This window comes from Nyctereutes procyonoides, unplaced genomic scaffold, assembly GCF_905146905.1.
Source record: "Nyctereutes procyonoides isolate TBG_1078 unplaced genomic scaffold, NYPRO_anot_genome, whole genome shotgun sequence".
In the NCBI taxonomy this organism is placed as follows: domain Eukaryota; kingdom Metazoa; phylum Chordata; class Mammalia; order Carnivora; family Canidae; genus Nyctereutes; species Nyctereutes procyonoides.
In genome coordinates, this window is record NW_026575139.1 from 33,217,235 (window position 1) to 33,236,049 (window position 18,815).

Genomic DNA, 18,815 nt, shown 5'->3' on the forward strand with positions numbered 1-18,815 from the left:
ATAATAAGTCTCATACTTCTTAGTCAAATCTTTCCCATACTCTTCACTTGGCTTGCCATCCTGGGTCTGTGGAACCAGTCCCTTCGCCCTGCCTCTGAGGTCCCTAAATTGAATTCTGCCTAAACTGTGGTGGTGCCCAAATATTGTCCACGCCAACCACCCTGGTAGGTTCTCGGCCTACCCAGAACACTTAAAAAGATGTCTTCTTGCTCCCAGGGACTTCTGACTTTTATTCCTACCACCAGCAAGAAACAAGCTGTAATGGAGTCTGCCTCCATGGTTAGGAGAACAAAAGAAATGGACTTCTATCATGCTCACCTCAATTGTGGCCAACTTTAGCAATGCTGACTCATATCACAAAAATGAATCCCGGCCTAGAGGCTTTTGGAGAATTTTTTCACACCAATCCATAGAGGCTCCAGTTCCCTCACTGATGGAAAATGTTCATTGAGGGTTTGCCTCTAAGCATGGCATCTGGTTGCCTAGAGGCAACATCCTTGCCTGAAGTCAAACCCAGGGAGCCCCTAGTTATCCAAGGTCCTCTAAAGTTCACCGGGAAGGGGTATCCCAGGAAAGTCCTGGTTATCGAGCTCTTTCCCCACAACTCAGTCAGGATCACAGGCTTCCTATTCGGACAAGCTTCCATTTAAGAGAACAAGCTGAAAATCTCTGCCCTAGTGCTCGGGCAGCCTTCTTTCCCTGGATTCTTTGATCTCATTCTTTCTTATCTACTGCTGCCACATAGAGACCACATAGAGTCTAGTTCATCCCCATGGGGGCACAAGTTTATTACTGCTTTTCTGTATCATATCTGATGACTTTTGATTTCAGACCTTCCATTATTTGTCAGGGACAGCAAGAAAAAATGCTGCTGATTCACTACTAGAGCTCTGAAGTCTTCACAGGTTAAAAAAAAAAAAATACACACTCCCTTAAATCTGCACCTCAGATTTTACTGTAGGAAACAGGAGGAAATTGATCCTCTGAAGTTGGATCATCAGAGGAGGAAGACAGTTCTCTGGCTTTTTTGTAATAGCAATTTTCACAGAGAAAATAAGTTTGTTCCTAACGTATTTTCCAAACCTTCATCAATTCATATCCTATTTCCTGGAAACAAATAGCTAATAAATTTACATCCTGACAAAGCTGGCTGTACTAGCATACAAAACAAAAGGTTTTAGTTGATATAAAACTTAACAGCACATTAAAAAAAAAATGAAAAGAAAAAGAGTCACCTAGTCATCCATTCATTCTCTTTCCCAACTCCCAAGATAGAATCCTGCCAAATCCAACACCCTGATCCTGTAGCTTAATGTCCAATGATCTGGGATCTGAATGTACCAGACACCTTTAAATCATCCCTCCATGCCAACCTCCCTCAGCTGACATGCAGCATCTGACTGGCCACAGGGCTATGTTAGGGGGCAGGGTTGGGCTTTTCTGGACTCTCAGATGTTCCCATATAACAGAACATTCTGCTCCAGAGGCTTTCCAACTCACACCTTAAGGACCTGGCAAATTGACCGTGAAGCTACCAACTGTCATTAGCAGAGTTCTTAGCAACTATGAAAACCAAAATGTGATTGAGACTTCTATCTATAGAAAGGGGGAGGAAAAATTTATCTTAGAGACCAGAAATTCACCAACCTAGTTAAAAAAAAAAAAAATCACAAGCAGGAAACATGATGCAAACACCAAGAGTGACAGACTCTATGAAGAACAGGTATTCATGCATCATTAGTACTATGACAAAAAAAGCTAGTAACCTGTTTTCTTTCAAGTCAGCAAGGCATTTCATTCTAGCTAATGTGACAATTACCAACAAAGTGGGAAACTATCTTTAAGATCAGGGATTGTTTTTTTAAGATTTTATTTATTTTTTCATGAAAGACACACAGAGAGAGGCAGAGACACAGGCAGAGGGAGAAGCAGGCTCCATGCAGGGAGCCCGAGGTGGGACTAAGTCCCACGTCTCCAGGACCACGACTTGGACTGAGGGCGGCGCCAAACCGCCACCCATGCTGCCCCCAAGATCAGGGATTTATTTCTTTATTTCCTTCCTTCCTTCCTTCCTTCCTTCCTTCCTTCCTTCCTTCCTTCCTTCCTCCCTCCCTCCCTCCCTCCCTCCCTCCCTCCCTCCCTCCCTCCCTCCCTCCTTTCTTTCTTTCTTTCTTTCTTTCTTTCTTTCTTTCTTTCTTTCTTTCTTTCTTTCTTTCTTTCTTTCTTTCTTTTAGATCAGGGATTTTCAAAACCAACATGTGTATACCACAATCACTGGAGAGTGAGTAAACAGAGACAAGCCTGGGCCTCCATATTTTTACCAAATTCCCAAATGAAGTGACTATATACAAAGTCTAAGAATCACAGGCCTTAGCTGAGCAATTAGAATCATTTGGGGTGGGGATCCCTGGGTGGTGCAGCGGTTTGGCGCCTGCCTTTGGCCCAGGGCGCGATCCTGGAGACCCGGGATCGAATCCCACGTCGGGCTCCTGGTGCATGGAGCCTGCTTCTCCCTCTGCCTGTGTCTCTGCCTCTCTCTCTCTCTGTGACTATCATAAAAAAAAAAAAAAAAAAGGTTTTTTAAAAAAAAAAATCATTTGGGGTATGTTTTTTTTAAAAAATTCAAAGCCCAGGCCATACTTAATACCAATGAAATCAGAATCACTGAGGGTGGGACCCAAGTGGCCATGTTTTTTTTTTAATTCCCATGTGGCTCCAATCAATGTACTGCCAAATATCAGTGCCTCTCAAACTTGAGTGCACATGGAAATCACCTGAGAACCTTGTTAAACTGCAGCTCTCAGAAGAGCTAGGTGGGCTTGAGAGTCTGCTCTTTCAGCAAACTCCAGGTGGCAGTAATGCCACTAGTCTGGGGAACCACATTTTGGATAGCAATGCGAAAGATCTGTACTGTCCAATAGGCAGTGACTAGCCACATGAGACCATTTAAATTTTAAACTGAATTAATTAAATTAAGTTAATTTAAAATTTAGCTCTTTGGTCACACAAGCCACGCTGCAACTGTTCAATAGCTACATGCCCCCAGTGGCTACCACAAAATAGAGAACATTTCCATCATTGTGGAAATTCCATCATTGAATCAACACTGTGATTCAAATTAAAAAGTCTATGAGAAGGGGGCACCAGGGTGATTCAGTGGTTGAGTGTCTGCCTTTGGCTCAGGGCATGATCTCAGGGTCCTGGGATTGAGTGCCACATCAGGCTCCAGAGTGGGAGCCTGCTTTACCCTTTGCCTATTTTTCTGCCTTTCTCTCTGTGTCTCTCATGAATAAATAAGTAAAGTCTTAAAAAAAAAAAAAAAAAGTCTGTGAGACCTGTGAGCTGTGAGAAGATCAAGTTCAAAACAAGAGTATCAATGATTTACTGTCAGCCTCATAAGGGGTTTATTCAGACTTGGAGGTGATGGTTGAAGAATGACCTAAAGTGCTTGATTCTAGGTATCGCTGTCACCAACTTGGACAAAGTATGCTAAAGCATGTACAGTGAACAAATAATTCCAAAGGAGCAGAGAAACACCTCCAAGATGAGAATTAAAGTCCAGAATAACAAAACAAATCAGAAGCACATAAGAATAAAACAAATGGAACAGGGACAAGTAACCAATAATATACTTAGGCATGGCAGGAGTGGGGATGAATAAAGCATATAAATTTACCAAGGGAAAGGGCTAGGAATTTAAGAGAAAAAGGACCAGAGGTTAGGGCCCATGAGTTGTGAATTAAAATGAGAACACTTGCTAAGAGCACCACAAACATAGTGCTGGGGGCGCCTGCATGGCTCCGTTGGTAAAGCATCTGCCTTCGGCTCAGGTCATGATCTCAGGGTTCTGGGTTCGAGTTCTGCATCAGGCTCCCTGCTCAGCAAGAAATCTGCTCTCTCTCTCTCTCTCTCTCCATACCCCTGTACCTCACTCATGCTCTTTTTCACTCACTCTCTTTCTCAAATAAATAAATAAAATCTAAGTGAATGAATGAATGAATGAATGAATGAAACACAATGGTGATCATAACCATATCTGGCTCAAGCCTCCATTTTCCAACTCAAAGGAGATTTAGGTGAGAGTCATAAAAATGACTAAATATTAAAAATATTAAATGGCTTAATATTACAGGCAAACACTGTGAGGAAGCTACGCAGCAAAATACACCAAGTGTACAAAAGGTAATTGCACAAACCTTCTAGTAGAGAAATGAACAGCGAAGCTCAGCTGCAGCAGCAGAATTCAGGTGAGAGCTAAGGAAACCTTCAGTACCAGAACAGCTTACCAGGGACAGGCTGCTGGCCTAGAGTAAGTTACAAATATGACAGCTTTGGAAATCGGAACAGTCATCCTTGAGCAGGATGGCTTGGAAGGTGAGGCCGATACAAGATGGATGCATGGGTATCTGGCTTCCTCTAGGACTACGTCTTCTGAATTTCACACCAGAAAACAACTTGGGCTTAGTCTGAGGGAGAGTCAAACTTCCCTAGCAGAGTACAGCACGGTTTGGGTGAATGACAGGTGGGCCTTGCCCCCATTCCAGGAGGCCCTGGCAACCTGGAGAATCTGATACATTGTGTGGCTTCATCAAGTGTGGTCAGCCTCTGGATGCTGCTGTTCTGGAACTATGGTCAAGTCTGAAGTTGGTCATTTTAGAGCAGGGCTTCTCCACCTTGGCACTACTGACATTTTGGGCTGCACAGCTGTTCATTGGTAGAACCGTCCTATGGAGGATATCCGGCAGCACCCCTGACCTCTACACCCCGCTAGCCACCAGCGGTGCCCGGCCAAAAAAATCCCTAGGACACAAAGGACCACTTAAGGTATCTTCACAGAAAGGTAAGGAACCAGCCATCGTGTTTAAAAATTAAAACGAAAAATATTTAAAGGGCTATTCAGGAGATCAGCTGTTAATAACCTTTTGAAAGGGAAATAGTAAAACACTGACACTTTCATGAAAATTTAAATTTAGTATTTGGAAAAAGTGTATAAGCAGAAAAGTCCTACAATAATTAAAGACAATTTTTAGATCTTACAGAAGCTGAAAAACCTAACTTTAACAGTGCAGTGGTCTCCCTGTGATTTCACTTCACTCTGTGTGTTATATACATTCAAGTAATTTTCAATAACAAAAGTATGGGATTCTCATTAAAGGATGCTTCCTTCCATGCTAAAATCATCAACAAATGAACTCAGTCCGGTCCCAAAATATTAATTTATTTCAGGTAAACAATTTGTGGATGCAGGCTCTCAAGAGTGGCAAACTAAAGTCCTGCCTATAAATATATTGTTCTTGAAAGGCCTGAGACCAGCAGTTAAAATCTGGCTTTGCTGGCTGCAGTAGGCAGTCACAGTAGCTGAAAAAGTGATTCTGTCCACTAGAGGGAACTCAGCTTGCCATACTGTTCCCTAAACAAATAGAAGCACAACACTGAACAAAATAAGAAAGAGAAACGTGTGTCGTGTGTGTGTGTGTGTGTGTGTGTGTGTGTGTGTGTCCTGCACTAGGTGGTAGGTGGGGAAAGAAAAGAACAGGAAAACAATAATACTGGAGGGGCACCTAGTTAAGCATCTGCCTTCGGCTCAAGCCATGATCCTGGGGTTCTGGGATGGAGCCTTGCATTGGGCTCCCTGCTCAGCGGGGAGCTCCCTGCTCCCCTTCTCCCTCTACCTTCCTACTTGTGCTGGGTGTATGTCTCTCTCAAATAAATAAATAAATAAATAAATAAATAAATAAATAAATAAATAAATAAATAAATAAAATCTCTAAAAATAATAATAATACTTGAGAGCTAAACTCTGCCTTTTAATAGCTGTATGAAGAAGGGAACAGAAACCTGATGACATTTTCAAAGCATTTCTTTTCTCTATGCAAAATAAATAAAAAAGGCAATATCCTATATCAGATTGTCTTTAAAAAGCCCCCTGTAAAGTTTTTCTTACAGAAGTCATTAAGATTTCTCTGTATCTTACTAAAAATAGTTTATTTCCTCATATGTCAGAGTTACTAAGCTCATTGATAACAGACATTATCTGTACCTAGAATAAACTGTCAGCTAGGCACAAAACAAAATTCATTATTGGAAAGTCTAAGTAATTCTTTAAAAGTTTCCTTAATCAGAAGAACCACAAGGAAAGATTTTAAGGCAGCTGGGAAGCAGAAATTCTCATTCACTATCACGTGGTTCTTGAAATTAGAACAAACTAGCTTTTTAGGTTTAACATATTCTTTTAATTACAAAACAATTAAATAAATAAAATTTTAGAACATGCAAATAGGCTTAGGGGGGAAAAATCACCTTTAACCCTGCCATCCAGAAGTATGAAGCATGTATGTATCGTTCTGGTTTTCGCTATGCACATAACCAGCTATATTTTAATCTATAGAAGTTGAATCTTTTTTTTTTTAAGATTTTATTTATTCATGAGAGACACAGAAAGAGGCAGAGACACAGGCAGAGGGAGAAGCAGGCTCCTCGTAGGGAGCCCGATGCGGAACTCAATCCCAGGACCCCAGGATCACAACCTGAGCTAAAGGCAGACGCCCGACCACTGAGCCACCCAGGTGTCCCTAGAAGTTGAATCCTTTTAACTACCTTTTCTCACTTAAATCATGAACATCTTTCTAGATAAATGTATGCATTTTTAAAAAGACATTATTTATTTATTTGAGAGAAAGAGAGAGAGAGAGCATGAGCAGAGAAGAGGGACAGGAAGAGGGAGACCCCAAACCCCAGATCATGACCTGAACCAAAGGCAGATGCTTAACTAATGGAGCCACTCAGGCACCTCGTGTGACTGAGGTGTCAATAAATATATAGTTCATAGGTGTACATTTTTATTAAAGTATAATTGATATATACCATTGTATACTTTCAGGTGTACAACACAGTGATTTGCTATTTGTATATACTACAAAATGTTCACTGCAAGGCAAGTTAATATCTGTTAACTTAAATTTTTAAATGGCTGCAGAGTATTTCACTATATGTACTGCACCATATTTTAATTAAGCTTCAAACACTTTAACACATTCTTACTGTGGATATTTAGGGTGTGTCCAGGTGTTCACTGTGCAAAGCCCTTTAATGGGGTCCTCTTCCTATCTGATGTTGCCACGAGAGCTACTCTGACACTCCCTCAGCAAACCCTTACCTATGCAACAACCTAGAAAACACTCAAACTTCATGCTGACCCAAGTGTGACTGAGGTCTTCCTCTTCAGGAACTACAACCCCCTCCTGGGCACACCTATACTTCCCTGTTTGAATCCTCCATTTCTCTTTTTCTTCTCTCATCTCCGACTTTCCCATTCTCCCCAGTATACATCCTAATCGTGTATGTGTGGGGGAGAAACTTCCCAAACAATCCACAACCCCCAACTGGTATTTCAAAAACACATGGGCCTTTGACAATTAAATTCCTGTTATTGCAGAAACTGGGTCCAATTCTACTTCCAGAGCTAGAAGCAACTAGGCTTGCAGCAGCAGCATCATGAGGACAATGCATATTTTTCCTCTCCCTCAGAGAGCTTCACACACATCGCAAGGGTTAACTGCCTAATTCTTTATTATCTTCCCTATCCACAGTCATCACAAGACACCCTGCTCAGGAAGGCAAGAATGAGACGTTATTGTTGAGACAGAATGAATGAGACAATGTGTGGTTCTGTTCTTCTGACCTGACAATATGACCCGGGCAGGGGCACTGGGACCAGGGCAGGGCACAGGCTGGCCTCCACGGGTCCTTTACATGGTTATTGTTGTGTGCTGCGGGAAAACAAACCTGGCTCATGGGCCTTCCCTTTCTGACTCCTGTCCCTCAGAGCACCAGAAGAGCAGATGAACTCAAGATGCTGCCAAGGGAGTGTGTGCTCTTTCTCTTAGTGAGATCTGGGGCGTTGGATCCAATTCCTGGCTGCCCTTTTCCATCCCAGGTACCCCTAAGATTAGAGCGATGATTAGTTTCTTTTTTAAAATATCATTGTGATGAGCTTCTAAGGATGAGGTGCCATAGCCATTCCCAGAACACCATCTGCACTAGCAGTTTGAGAAGAATCTTAGTTGCTTAGATCTCATAAATCAGAAGTTTAAGAAAATGGTGAGTCAAGGCATTTGCACACCAAGAGTCTAACACATCTAGTACCATCAAGAGCCACACTGTCCCCAAGGCATTGATGAGGAGGAGGGAGGTCTATAGAGGTGTTTATGGAAGGTGGGGGCATTTTTGTTCATTGGTTTGGCACATGCTTCCCCACAGAAGCTATTCAAATTCATACTGTACTTTCTGGCAAAATCATGTCTCTCAGAATTGATGATGAAGAATTTTCTCAAAGACCAGAGCAAGAGCCAAAAGAAAAGGCCACAGAAGAAACCAGAATCCTTCGTTTGGGAGTTCAAAGTCTTGTTCTACCCACGAGCTCACAATAGGCTTCTGAAGTGGAGGAGTTTCAGGAAGTCACTGGGGTCAAGGGGAGGGCAAGGGTATCTTTGTAGCGTGATGTGTTTTTCACTCAAAATCAATAAAACAGAAACAAAATAAAAAGAACCCCTGACTCAAAATAGGATTTCAAAGAACAGTCCAGATTCCCTGGAGCCAGACTCACTCTGTGGCCACCATCTGGGGGATGGGTTCATCTAGTAGTTCCAAGCTGTGCAGGATCCAGTAGCAGAGCCATGGGCGGCTGGCATCCAGACACTGAGAAAGGCACAGGGGAAAAAACACACCCCTTATTCAGAATCATTCCAAGATGCTGCTGACAAGGCAACATGTGTCGCACCCTGGCAGCCCGGAAAGGGGGAGGAGAGCACCTTATGAACAATAAGTGAATGAAGGACGCTCTGCTTTATGGCCCCAGCTAGCAGCTGAAATGACCATATGTGCAGAAAGGACAATGGGACAAAGTTTACCTTGAACCCTCTGGGTCCTTTCCTGACAAGCACCAAAAGAAGGCCAAGGGGAAGAGCACCCACATGCTAGGAAGTTAACCCATGCTATTTTCCCAGTGTAGAACCCAGGAGACCTAGACTCTCAGCGATTTCCTGGATTAACTCATTCATTGATTCAACAGACAACAGATATTTAGTACCTCCTTGTGTGTGCCAAGCATTGTATTAGATACAGGGGGTACAGTAATGAATAAACATCAGTTCCTACACTTGAGATGCTTGGGATAGAGAATGTGTGTGTTCATCTGTGGAGGAAGAGGGCTCTAGATGGATGCATTTAATCATGAGCTACCTTATGGCTTTCTGGGTCAATATGGCACACAACACACACATATGTGTACCTGAATTATGGTATGTGCTGCAATGGGCAGTAGCAGAGTCCTGAGGGAGCACATGAGGAGCTTCATTCTGCCTAGGGGGCTGGAAAAGCTTCCCAAGATGACACATGGGCCGCTTTGGATCCTAATTTAACCCATAAACATGTACAGACCATCCAAGGCAGGCAGGCAGATAGTATTATTGCTCTAGTTTTCCAGATTAAAAGCATATAAATGAGATCCAGAGAGATTAACTTTTTCCAAATGACAAAAGACCTCAAATGTTAGAGCGGATATATGAAGCCAGGCTTCTGGACTCTCACTCCAGTGCTCTTTCCATTGGTCCAAGCTACCCTCTTCATAAATGCACTGACTGTCCCCAGCTGTGGCTAGGCTGCCACCTAGGAAGCAGTTGGTGTGGATCCTGCCTGCCTGGGTTGGAGTCCCAGCTCCTCTTAGAGCTATGTACTTCTGAGCAAATGACTTAATCCGGCTATATCTGCTTCCTCATCTGTAAAAAATACTGACCTACCTCACAGAGTAGGTGAGATAAGGCATGGTAAGCTTTTAGTACTCCATTCAACTGTTAGCTGGTATGGTATTAACTGTATCAGGCTCACTGTACCCTAACAACTGAGGACTTGTGTCAAGGATTGAAAATTTTGACCCCAAGGCCAAGTCTAGCCCATAGACATGTTCTGCTTGTTCCTGGTAGCGCTTTGTTTTTTAAGTAGAATTAGTTGCAACATTTAGGCACTGGGAAATTCACACAGAAATCTGGATTTCTGGCTTAATTTGAAAAAAGAGAGAGACAGAAATCTGGCAAACCTGGTTCTGCATTCCTGGATAGCAATACCTGGCAGGAACAGAGGAAAAGCATGGGGCCTCTAGTGTGCCTCAGTCTCCCTCTCAACTGCTCACTTCTCTTATTTTTGCTACCTGCTTGGGTCTAGAGGCATTTCAGTTGGCCAATTCCTATTATAAATAATCAAATGTAGACGTCAAAATAAAAAGCAAATTAAAAGCAGGGCTATGCGTGTAAAGTTAGGCAGGATGACTGGAGCCCTCTGGTTCATATTCAACCTCTGCCTACTATATTCCCAACACCCTTTCCCCTCCTCCACCACCACTGTCGTCTCCTGAGGCCCCTCTGTGGAACCCCAGGGCTCCAAGGAATGTGATTTAAAATGTACTCTAAGTGTGGGCATTTTCATAGTATTAAATTGTGGAAGTCCTCACTGGGATTTATATACTGATCCTTTGGCCAGCATAGAAATTAGATCGGCTTATAGGGCAAAGGATTAGGGATGGACTGCCTTTATCTAGCTGATCAGGAATGTCCGGGAGAAAGCACGTGAACCCCTCACCATGATCTAATGGTGCAAGAAAGCACCATCCCTTCTAGGGTGCTCTGTCCTTCCAACAGGAGGACAAGACTAGGAGAGACCTGGTTCTGCCCTTGTAGAAGTGGGAGTCCCAGCTCTGCAGGACTGGGCTCCTGTGTACCTGGCTCCTGCCACAGCCACGTGGTACAAAGAGTAACTTCGCAGCAGGTCAGGCCCATACATGTTTTACATTCCAAAAGAAAAAAGGAGGGCCATCTAGATGATCATCTGGTTGAGTTCCTGGGCAGCGTACTTACCTCATAGGCATCTGTCAGCTGTCGAAGACCTCTTTTCAGATAATGGAAGTGCTTCTCCCTTTGCAAAATCAGCCTGGAAAGACAAAGAGCTTGAAAACCTAGTCTTATACTTCTGCTTCCACCCCACTACAGAACGCAGTGTGTGTACAAGCACATGCTCTCTGCTTCAGGACATCTTCCTCATGGTCACCAAGTAGATAACCAGCATCTGCAGTAGCTCAAGGGCAACAAAGCCAGACAGAAGAGGTCAGCACCTGAATGTCCCTAACATGTCTGAAAACCTGCTGGCCAATGTTTTGGGTGAGTTCCTCTCCTTCATGGTAGGTGACTTTGGGCTAAGTGAAAAGCCACAAGGAACACACATTGCCAGGCAATGAACAAACCATACAGAAAGCTCTTCCAGGGTCTAACTGTGAACAGATATTCTGTGGCTCCCCATCCTGGGACCAATTCCAATGTGAGCCTCACCACTTTGGTTAGCCTCAGTCATTTCAGTCATTTCTTCTGGGGTCACTTATCCGAGGTGGGTAGTTTGCACCCTACCTGCTCCTCAGTTGTGCACCTATCACTCCCTCCGTGAAATTCCACTTCCTATGTGCTGACCCACTGCCCTGGCCAGAGGATCCTACTTGTATACTGTAGCCAGCTCGTCTCCTTGGCACTGACATCAGTAATTCTAGCTATGAGATGGGGTGTGGCGCCCACAGCCCCCCGTGTAGGCAGGGCAGAAGGACAGGGGCCGCCCTTTTTGCCTGACCTCACAGAAGAGGCCTATGTGGTTATGGGAGGAAGGGAGAAAGAACAGAATGCCAACACAGTCCTTGTGCTCACTAATCACACAAGTTAAAAAAGAACCACTCTCTATTCTGGGTCATCAATTCAAAAACCGTTTCTTGAACCCCTACTGTGTTTTGGCCAGAGTAAGATCATGAATGTAGCCTTTACCTCAAAAAGTCTCCCAGTACGAGTAGCAACAATATGAGAAACAAATGGGTAGGTTTCATAGAGGAAACTCACATAAAATACTACCAAGGCTCTAAGTGGAAAGGCTGGGGACATCTCATTAAGAAAGGAATGATCAGGGCAGCTCGGGTGGATCAGCCGTTTGGCGCCGCCTTCAGCCCAGGGCCTGATCCTGGAGACCTGGGATCGAGTCTCGTGTTGGGCTCCCTGCATGTTGCCTGCTTCTGCCTCTGCCTGTGTCTCTGATTCTCTCTCTCTGTGTGTGTCTCTCATGAATGAATAAATAAATAAAATCTTAAAAAAAGAAAGAAAAAGAAAGAAAGGAAGGACTGATCAGGAAAGGCTGTGTGGAAGCAAGAGAATACCAGGTGGGTGGCCCCAGTAGAGGGAGAAAATGTTTACAGGTAGAGATGGTGAGGAGGTGGGGAGATTGTAGCCAGAAGGAACAGAAACGAAAAGGTTCAGACCAGTACTGTCCAAAAGAACCTTCAGAGATTATCAAAATGGATCTGTGCTGCCCAAAAGACAGCCACTGGGCATGTGTGGTTACTAAGCATTTGAAATGTGTTAGTGTGACTGAGCAACTGAATTTCAAATTTTACTTTTTTAAAATTAAGTTTAAATAGCTGCAGGAGGCAAATGGTGACTGTATACACAGTGTAGGTATAAAGTGTGCAAGAGGTGTGGAGTATCCGGCCTGAATATTAGGAATGAAAGAAGAGTGGTCAAAAAGGCAACTTAAGCCCTTTTATAGGGATCTGGGATGCCAGCTGAGGAATTTCAACTCCATTTAGTAGGCAAAAGTAGTCTCTAAAGGTTGTTGTTGTTGTTGTTGTTGTTGTTTTCAAATAACCTGTTTTTTTAAATCTTTTCATTGAAGTATAGTTGACACACAATGTTAACATTAGTTTCAACCTAGTAATTTAACAAATTTATGCATTAAGCTCTGCTTACCCCAAGTGTAGCTACCATCTGTCATCAGACAACAGGATTACAATACTATTGATAATATTCCCTATGCTGTGCTTTATTCATTCCAAAACTAGAAGCCTGCATCTCCCACTTCCCTTCATCCATTTTGCCTTTTCCTCTACCCTTCCCCTCTGCAACCACCAGTTTGTTCTGTGTATTTATGGGTCTGTTTCTGCTTTTTGTTTGTTCATTTGTCTTTTAGATTCTATACAAGAGAAATCATATGGTATTTGTCTTTCTCTGACTTATTTTACTTCACATAATGTCCTCTATGTCCACCCATGTTGTTGCAAATGGCAAGATCTCATTCTTTCTTATGCTTGAGTAATATTTCATTGTCTATATATACCACATCTTTGTCCGTTCATCTATTGATGTACACTTAGGTTGCTTCCATATATTGGCTATTGTAAATAATGCGGCAATAAACACAGGGGTGCATGTATCTTTTCGAATTAGTGTTTTTGTTGTCTTTGGGTAAATACTCGGCAGTGGAACTGCTGAATCATACAGAACTTCTATTTTTAATTTTTTAAAGAACCTCCATACTGTATTGCACAATGGCTGCAACAGTATGCATTCCTACCAACAGTCCATGAGGGTTCCTTCCCCCTCCATCCTCACCAACACTTGTTATTACTTGTCTTTTTGATTCTAGACATTCTAATGGGTGTAAGGTGAAATTCTGAAGGTTTTGAGCTGAGAAAAAAATGACCAAAACTATGCTTTAGAAAAATTATCTGGCAGCAGCATATTCAATATGTATTTACAAACTGGACCAAGCGAAAGCTCTAAGTGTGGAGAGAGGTGAGGTGGGAAGACTGGGTAAGGCGGTGCTCAGAGTCACCAGGGCAGAAGTACTGAGAGTACGTAGGGCTCAAATCAGCGTGGTGACCCATGGGCAGGTGGGCTGTATGGCAGGGAAGTGTATTTGGTGAGGATGTCAGTTGCACTGCTGAAAACACATGTAAGACTCAGGAGAGGGCTCCAAGTGACACAGAAAGACCATGAGTCATTTATCAGCACACAGGTGACAGATGAAGCTGCAGGAATAGAGGACAAGGCAGAGAGAAAAGTCTGAATGCTGAACTGGGGGAAGACCCATCCTTAAGGGCTTAGAGGAGAGAATTAAAGAAAGTCGTAGAAGTAGGAGGACGACAAAGGCAATGTTGTGTGACAAGCACAATAGAAGAGAACTCCATGGAGGTATTTACAGTCTTAAACGCTATAGCAAGACAAAAAGAGAACAAATGACAAAGTGGCTGGTGACCTTGAAGAGAGTTCAGGGAACAGTAAGGGCGCATTCCAGATGATAAAGGAAAAGAGAAAGCCAGACACAATTTCTCTTTCAAAGAGATCCAAGGGTCAGTACTCTGAGTGCCTACTCTGTGCAGGCTGAGTGCCCCCAGTGGAGTGGATGTTGACTCTGCTCCCTAGAGCTACAGCCCAGACGTGGACACAGACAAGTTAATGGCAGGTAAGGCCTCAGCAGAGAGAGAAGTCTAGTAGGCTCTGGCAACACACACAAAGGCATGGAGGACCAGAACAAACTACCCAAAGGGCACAGCATTGCATCAAGGGATGGAGGAGACCCAAAGGACATGAGTTAGCCAACCAGAAAGAAGGGGATGGGGCAGGTGTTTTGGCCAGGAAGCAATGCTGCATGTTTATGTAGGTTGAGTTAGGCCAGAACAGAAGCACAAGGTAGAGAGCCGTGAGAAATCAGACTGCAGAGGTACAGCGGCATCAGATCATATAGCACTTGTAAATGCATCAGGAGCACTGTGCTACCAACATCAGATGACCCTTGGAAAGTCTATGCTCAGTAAAAGAAGCTGTCACAGAAAGACCACATGTTGTATGATTCCACTTATATGAAATGTCTGGAAAAGGCAAACAAACCCACAGAGACAGAGTAGCTGAAGCTGGTGCCAGGCGCTGGGCGGGAATGGAGGAATGGGAGGGTGATGCCTAAAGGGGACAGGGTTTCCCTGTGCAGTAACGAAAAAGCTCTAAAATTATGAGCTTAAAAAATAAAAATAAAAAAAAATAAAATTATGAGCTTTATACCATTATGTGGTGATGGCTGCATAACTCTATCCATGTACTAAAAACCACTGTATTGTACACTTAAATGGGTGAATTGTATGATATCCGAATTGTATCTCAAAGCTGTTACAAAAAAAAGGGGGGGGAAGTAAAAAAATTTTTAAGGGAGTCACTGAAGTATTTTAGGCATAGGAAAGACATGGACAGATCTGCATTTTCTAGATCCCAGGAGCTGCAGCATGCTGAACAGATTGGGGTGTGGATAAGACTAATGGCAGGAAACCAAACCCACAATCTAAGAATGTCTGTGAGGTATGTGAGGGAAGAAAGACAACAGACTGGCAGCCCAAGGAGGGACTGGGGATGGGATTAGGGGGAGGCAGGTAGTTCAGCCAGAGGAGAGGTTAAAAAAATGTTTGAGAGCAAAGATGCTGAAAATGCAAGATCCCAGAGGAAATCCACCAAAGATGGTCCTCAAAGAAGAGGCAGGACGGTTGGGGTAGAGAGTTCAGTAGGGGGGATGAGTCTGGCAATACGTATGGATGCTCCATTCTCAAAGATTGAAATAATGAAAGGAAGTATGAAGTTAGACAAACACAGGACTTGGAGGTAGGGAAGAAGAAAACTCATGTGAGACTGCTTGGAGTTTCTCAGGAGTTAGGGGAGAAGACTGATCACTGGGGTGAGTGTGTTAGGGAGTCTACAAGAGATGAGTTAGGGGAGACAGCAGTAGTGAAGGCCCAGATAAAGCTTGTAATATAACTTCCGCTGAAGCCACTCAGCAGGCAATGTCACATGACTTCTTCTTGGAAATCTTACTGGACCCTGGGCAGAAGCAGGGTTAGGGATGCCATGGTAAGGACTGGGAGGATGGGAAGAGCAGAAAAGCGAATGAGACCAGGGAACCTGTGACAAATAGCCCATAAACCATGCTGGCACAGGCTGAGAAGCAGAGAGTGGCCAGGACACGAGTGCAGACAAGGAGAACCAGGAGGGTCCATGAGACCATCAAAGAGGGCAGGCTGAGAAACCCAAGCCAGGTGAGGGCAAGTACAGAATCTGGAGGCAGATGTCCTGACTTCTAACTCGGACAGGACCCATTCACAGTGTGCGTTTTCATAGGTCAATTCTTTTCCATCAAAGAAACAGTCATCGAAGGAATTTGAATACACCAAATACTTTGAGATGCTAAGCCATAGAGCAAAGAAGGGAAAACAAAAGAGAACACCAAGTCACCTCATTTGGAAATGTGAGGAAAAAAAAAAAGGAAAGGCAGGTAAGGGTGTAAATAAGATTTTGTGATCCTAAGTACAATGCGAGCAAAAGAGACCAGGTAAGACAAGGGGTGCACTAATTGCAACGAGCTGGTCAGTCTGCCTCTCTACTCCGCTGCCCTGTCCCTCTGAGGAGAGCTCATGCCTGTAGCCTTGACATCTGTGTCCCACACAGAGCAGGCTCTCAACATCTATTAGTCACATGAACAGAAGAAAGAATAAAAGAACAAACACAAGGCCAGTTTCTGAAGGCCTGACAAGACTGTTCTCCCTAGATACATGTCCCTTCAATTTAAATGAATGGCAAACCTCCAGGGGAGCTCAGGTTCACTCCAGGAGGGCAAGGAGAGGGGTGACTAGACTGGTTCAGGGGTCTGCTCCACCAGCCCTCAGGTGTACTCATGCCCTCCACACTGAGGAGAGCCGCCTGCCGCAGGCTGACCCTTCCTATGGGACTGAGAATTCTGAGAGGGCCCAATTACGCACCTAAGCAAACCCTTCCTCTAGCTGGGAAAATAGAAGCAAGAAACCCAGAGAAGAAACCTTTTCCTAATCTTCTCAGGACTCCTCTCTCTGAACAAGCAAGGGGCTTTTTAGTCAGTACAAAGTAAAAGAGCTCAGAAGCAAATGCTTTTCTGCCTTGGGCGGTTAAAAGATCCCTGCTGCCTCTGCCCAGAAACACCTAACCTGAGGTGGCCTCCACCACCTCTGATGCAGCTCCGGGTTGGTCCATAAGGTAGGCTCCCCCACAGCGCCCTCCCAGCTGAGCCTCACTCACAGCCAGGCCCTAGCAGCCCTGCCGGCAGGAAACTGATGAATTCCTCTAACTAGTGTTGCCTGAAGACTAGTCACAAGCAGGAGAAGAGAAACTCTGCAGAGACCATCTCCACAAAGGAAACTATTCTTTCATTTTTGCCCACTTAATCATAAACACACACACACACACTAATGCTGCTGTGCAAGGGTTATTCTAAAATCTTGTAAAAGGTGTCTTTGTTTATGTAGAGCTTCAAGGGCTTTTATGCTGACTGAACTTTAACTTCTCCTCTGAGGCTTATGATTCTTTTAAATTGAAGGGACATATATCCAGAGTCTTTTGGTCAGCCAGAAAGGGTACTGAGAATCTTATTGATATGGACTGAACTGTGTCACCCAAAATTCATACCTTCAATCCCTAACCCCCAGTGTGACTGTATTTGGAGACAAGAGTCTTTATTTTTTTTTTCATTTTTTTATTTTTTTTTATTTTTGGAGACAGTCTTTTTTTTTTTTAATTTTTATTTATTTATGATAGTCACAGAGAGAGAGAGAGGCAAGGCAGAGACACAGGCAGAGGGAGAAGCTGGCTCCATGCACCGGGAGCCCGACGTGGTATTCGATCCCGGGTCTCCAGGATCGCGCCCTGGGCCAAAGGCAGGCGCTAAACCGCTGCGCCACCCAGGGTTCCCTGGAGACAGTCTTTAAAGAGGTATTTAAGGTTAAATAAGATCTGGTGACCTTATAAGAAAAGGAAGAGACACCAGGGAGGAGTACATATAGGAAAGGCCATGTGAGGACACAATGAAGAGGCAGCTATTTGCAAGCCAAGGAGAGAGACCTCAGGAGAAACTGACCCTGCTGCCATCTTGATCTTGAACTTCCAGCCTCCAATACTGTGAGAAAATAAATTTCTTTTGCTTAAGCCACCTAGTCTGTGATATTTTGTTGTAGTAGCCCTAACAAACTAATACCCTTACTATTCTCTTATTCTCAATTCACTTCTGTCCAAAAATCTTTTCTGTGTAAGGTGTTAAAATAGAAAAGCTAGAGCTCTTTCCCTTTTCTTCCTGAACAATTCAGCCCTAAAAGCCATGCCATTAGGTAAAGCAGAACAAACAGGCTCTGTGGGGCAGTGGAGCGGGGAATGCAAGGTGTCAGTGCTCAAGTGGATGGTAATTCGTTGTAGCAGCCAGAATAGACTAAGACACATTCCCTGATTTCCCAACCTAAATTACATCCTCCCTATTATTCTCTCAGAGCATCCCATTTGCTTCCTTGACATTTATCCCAGTGGTACTATGTATTTGCCTTTGTTTAATAACTACCTCCCCCTTGAAACTAAGAACCCAGTAGGCACAAGGCCTGGGTCAGCCTTGATCACCCTGCATCCCAAGAGGAAAATGACATGTGAGTATGTGTGTGTGTGTGTGAAAGAGAAAGAGAGAGAGAAAGGGAGAGAGAGAGAATGTTTATGCATCTCGGATTTCTTACTAAAGCTAATGTAATAAATGGAATGGGTAAATTCCTAAGTGTGTGGAACAGTGAGAATAACCACAGGGAAGGAAAAATTAACTCTCATGGGAAAGCAAGCTACTGACAAAATTGTTAAAAGCATGGCCAAAAAGCTCCTTAGGAGGGACTATCCCACTCCAGGATAGGATGCAGGTTTCATGGTCTTAGAGAGGGAAACCACTTCTGGAATGGGGAATAATTGTAGAAGGTACAGACATTCAGCTTCAGCCTTGACTTTCAGCTAAATCTGGTAATTAGCCCTGGCACTGGCAGGTTCAACAGGCAAATGCCTCCCTCAGCATCATTCCTGGCATCCCCAGACCTGTGTGTGGTCAATGGTCCTAGGCGTGTATGCGATACTATCACACTGTACCATAAC

At 43.8% G+C, this 18,815-nt stretch overlaps 1 protein-coding gene across 1 annotated transcript in view; it reads right to left on the minus strand.

Annotated features, from left to right (window-relative positions):
* The window catches only part of FNTB (farnesyltransferase, CAAX box, beta), a 62,160-nt gene that overhangs the window by 25,774 nt on the left and 17,571 nt on the right, over positions 1 to 18,815 (minus strand). Inside the window, exons 3-4 of the mRNA XM_055304112.1 lie at positions 10,908 to 10,980; positions 8,606 to 8,697 (exon numbers count right to left, since the gene is read on the minus strand). Coding sequence (XP_055160087.1) covers positions 8,606 to 8,697; positions 10,908 to 10,980 — 165 coding nt within the window. The remainder of the gene's footprint in view (positions 1 to 8,605; positions 8,698 to 10,907; positions 10,981 to 18,815) is intronic.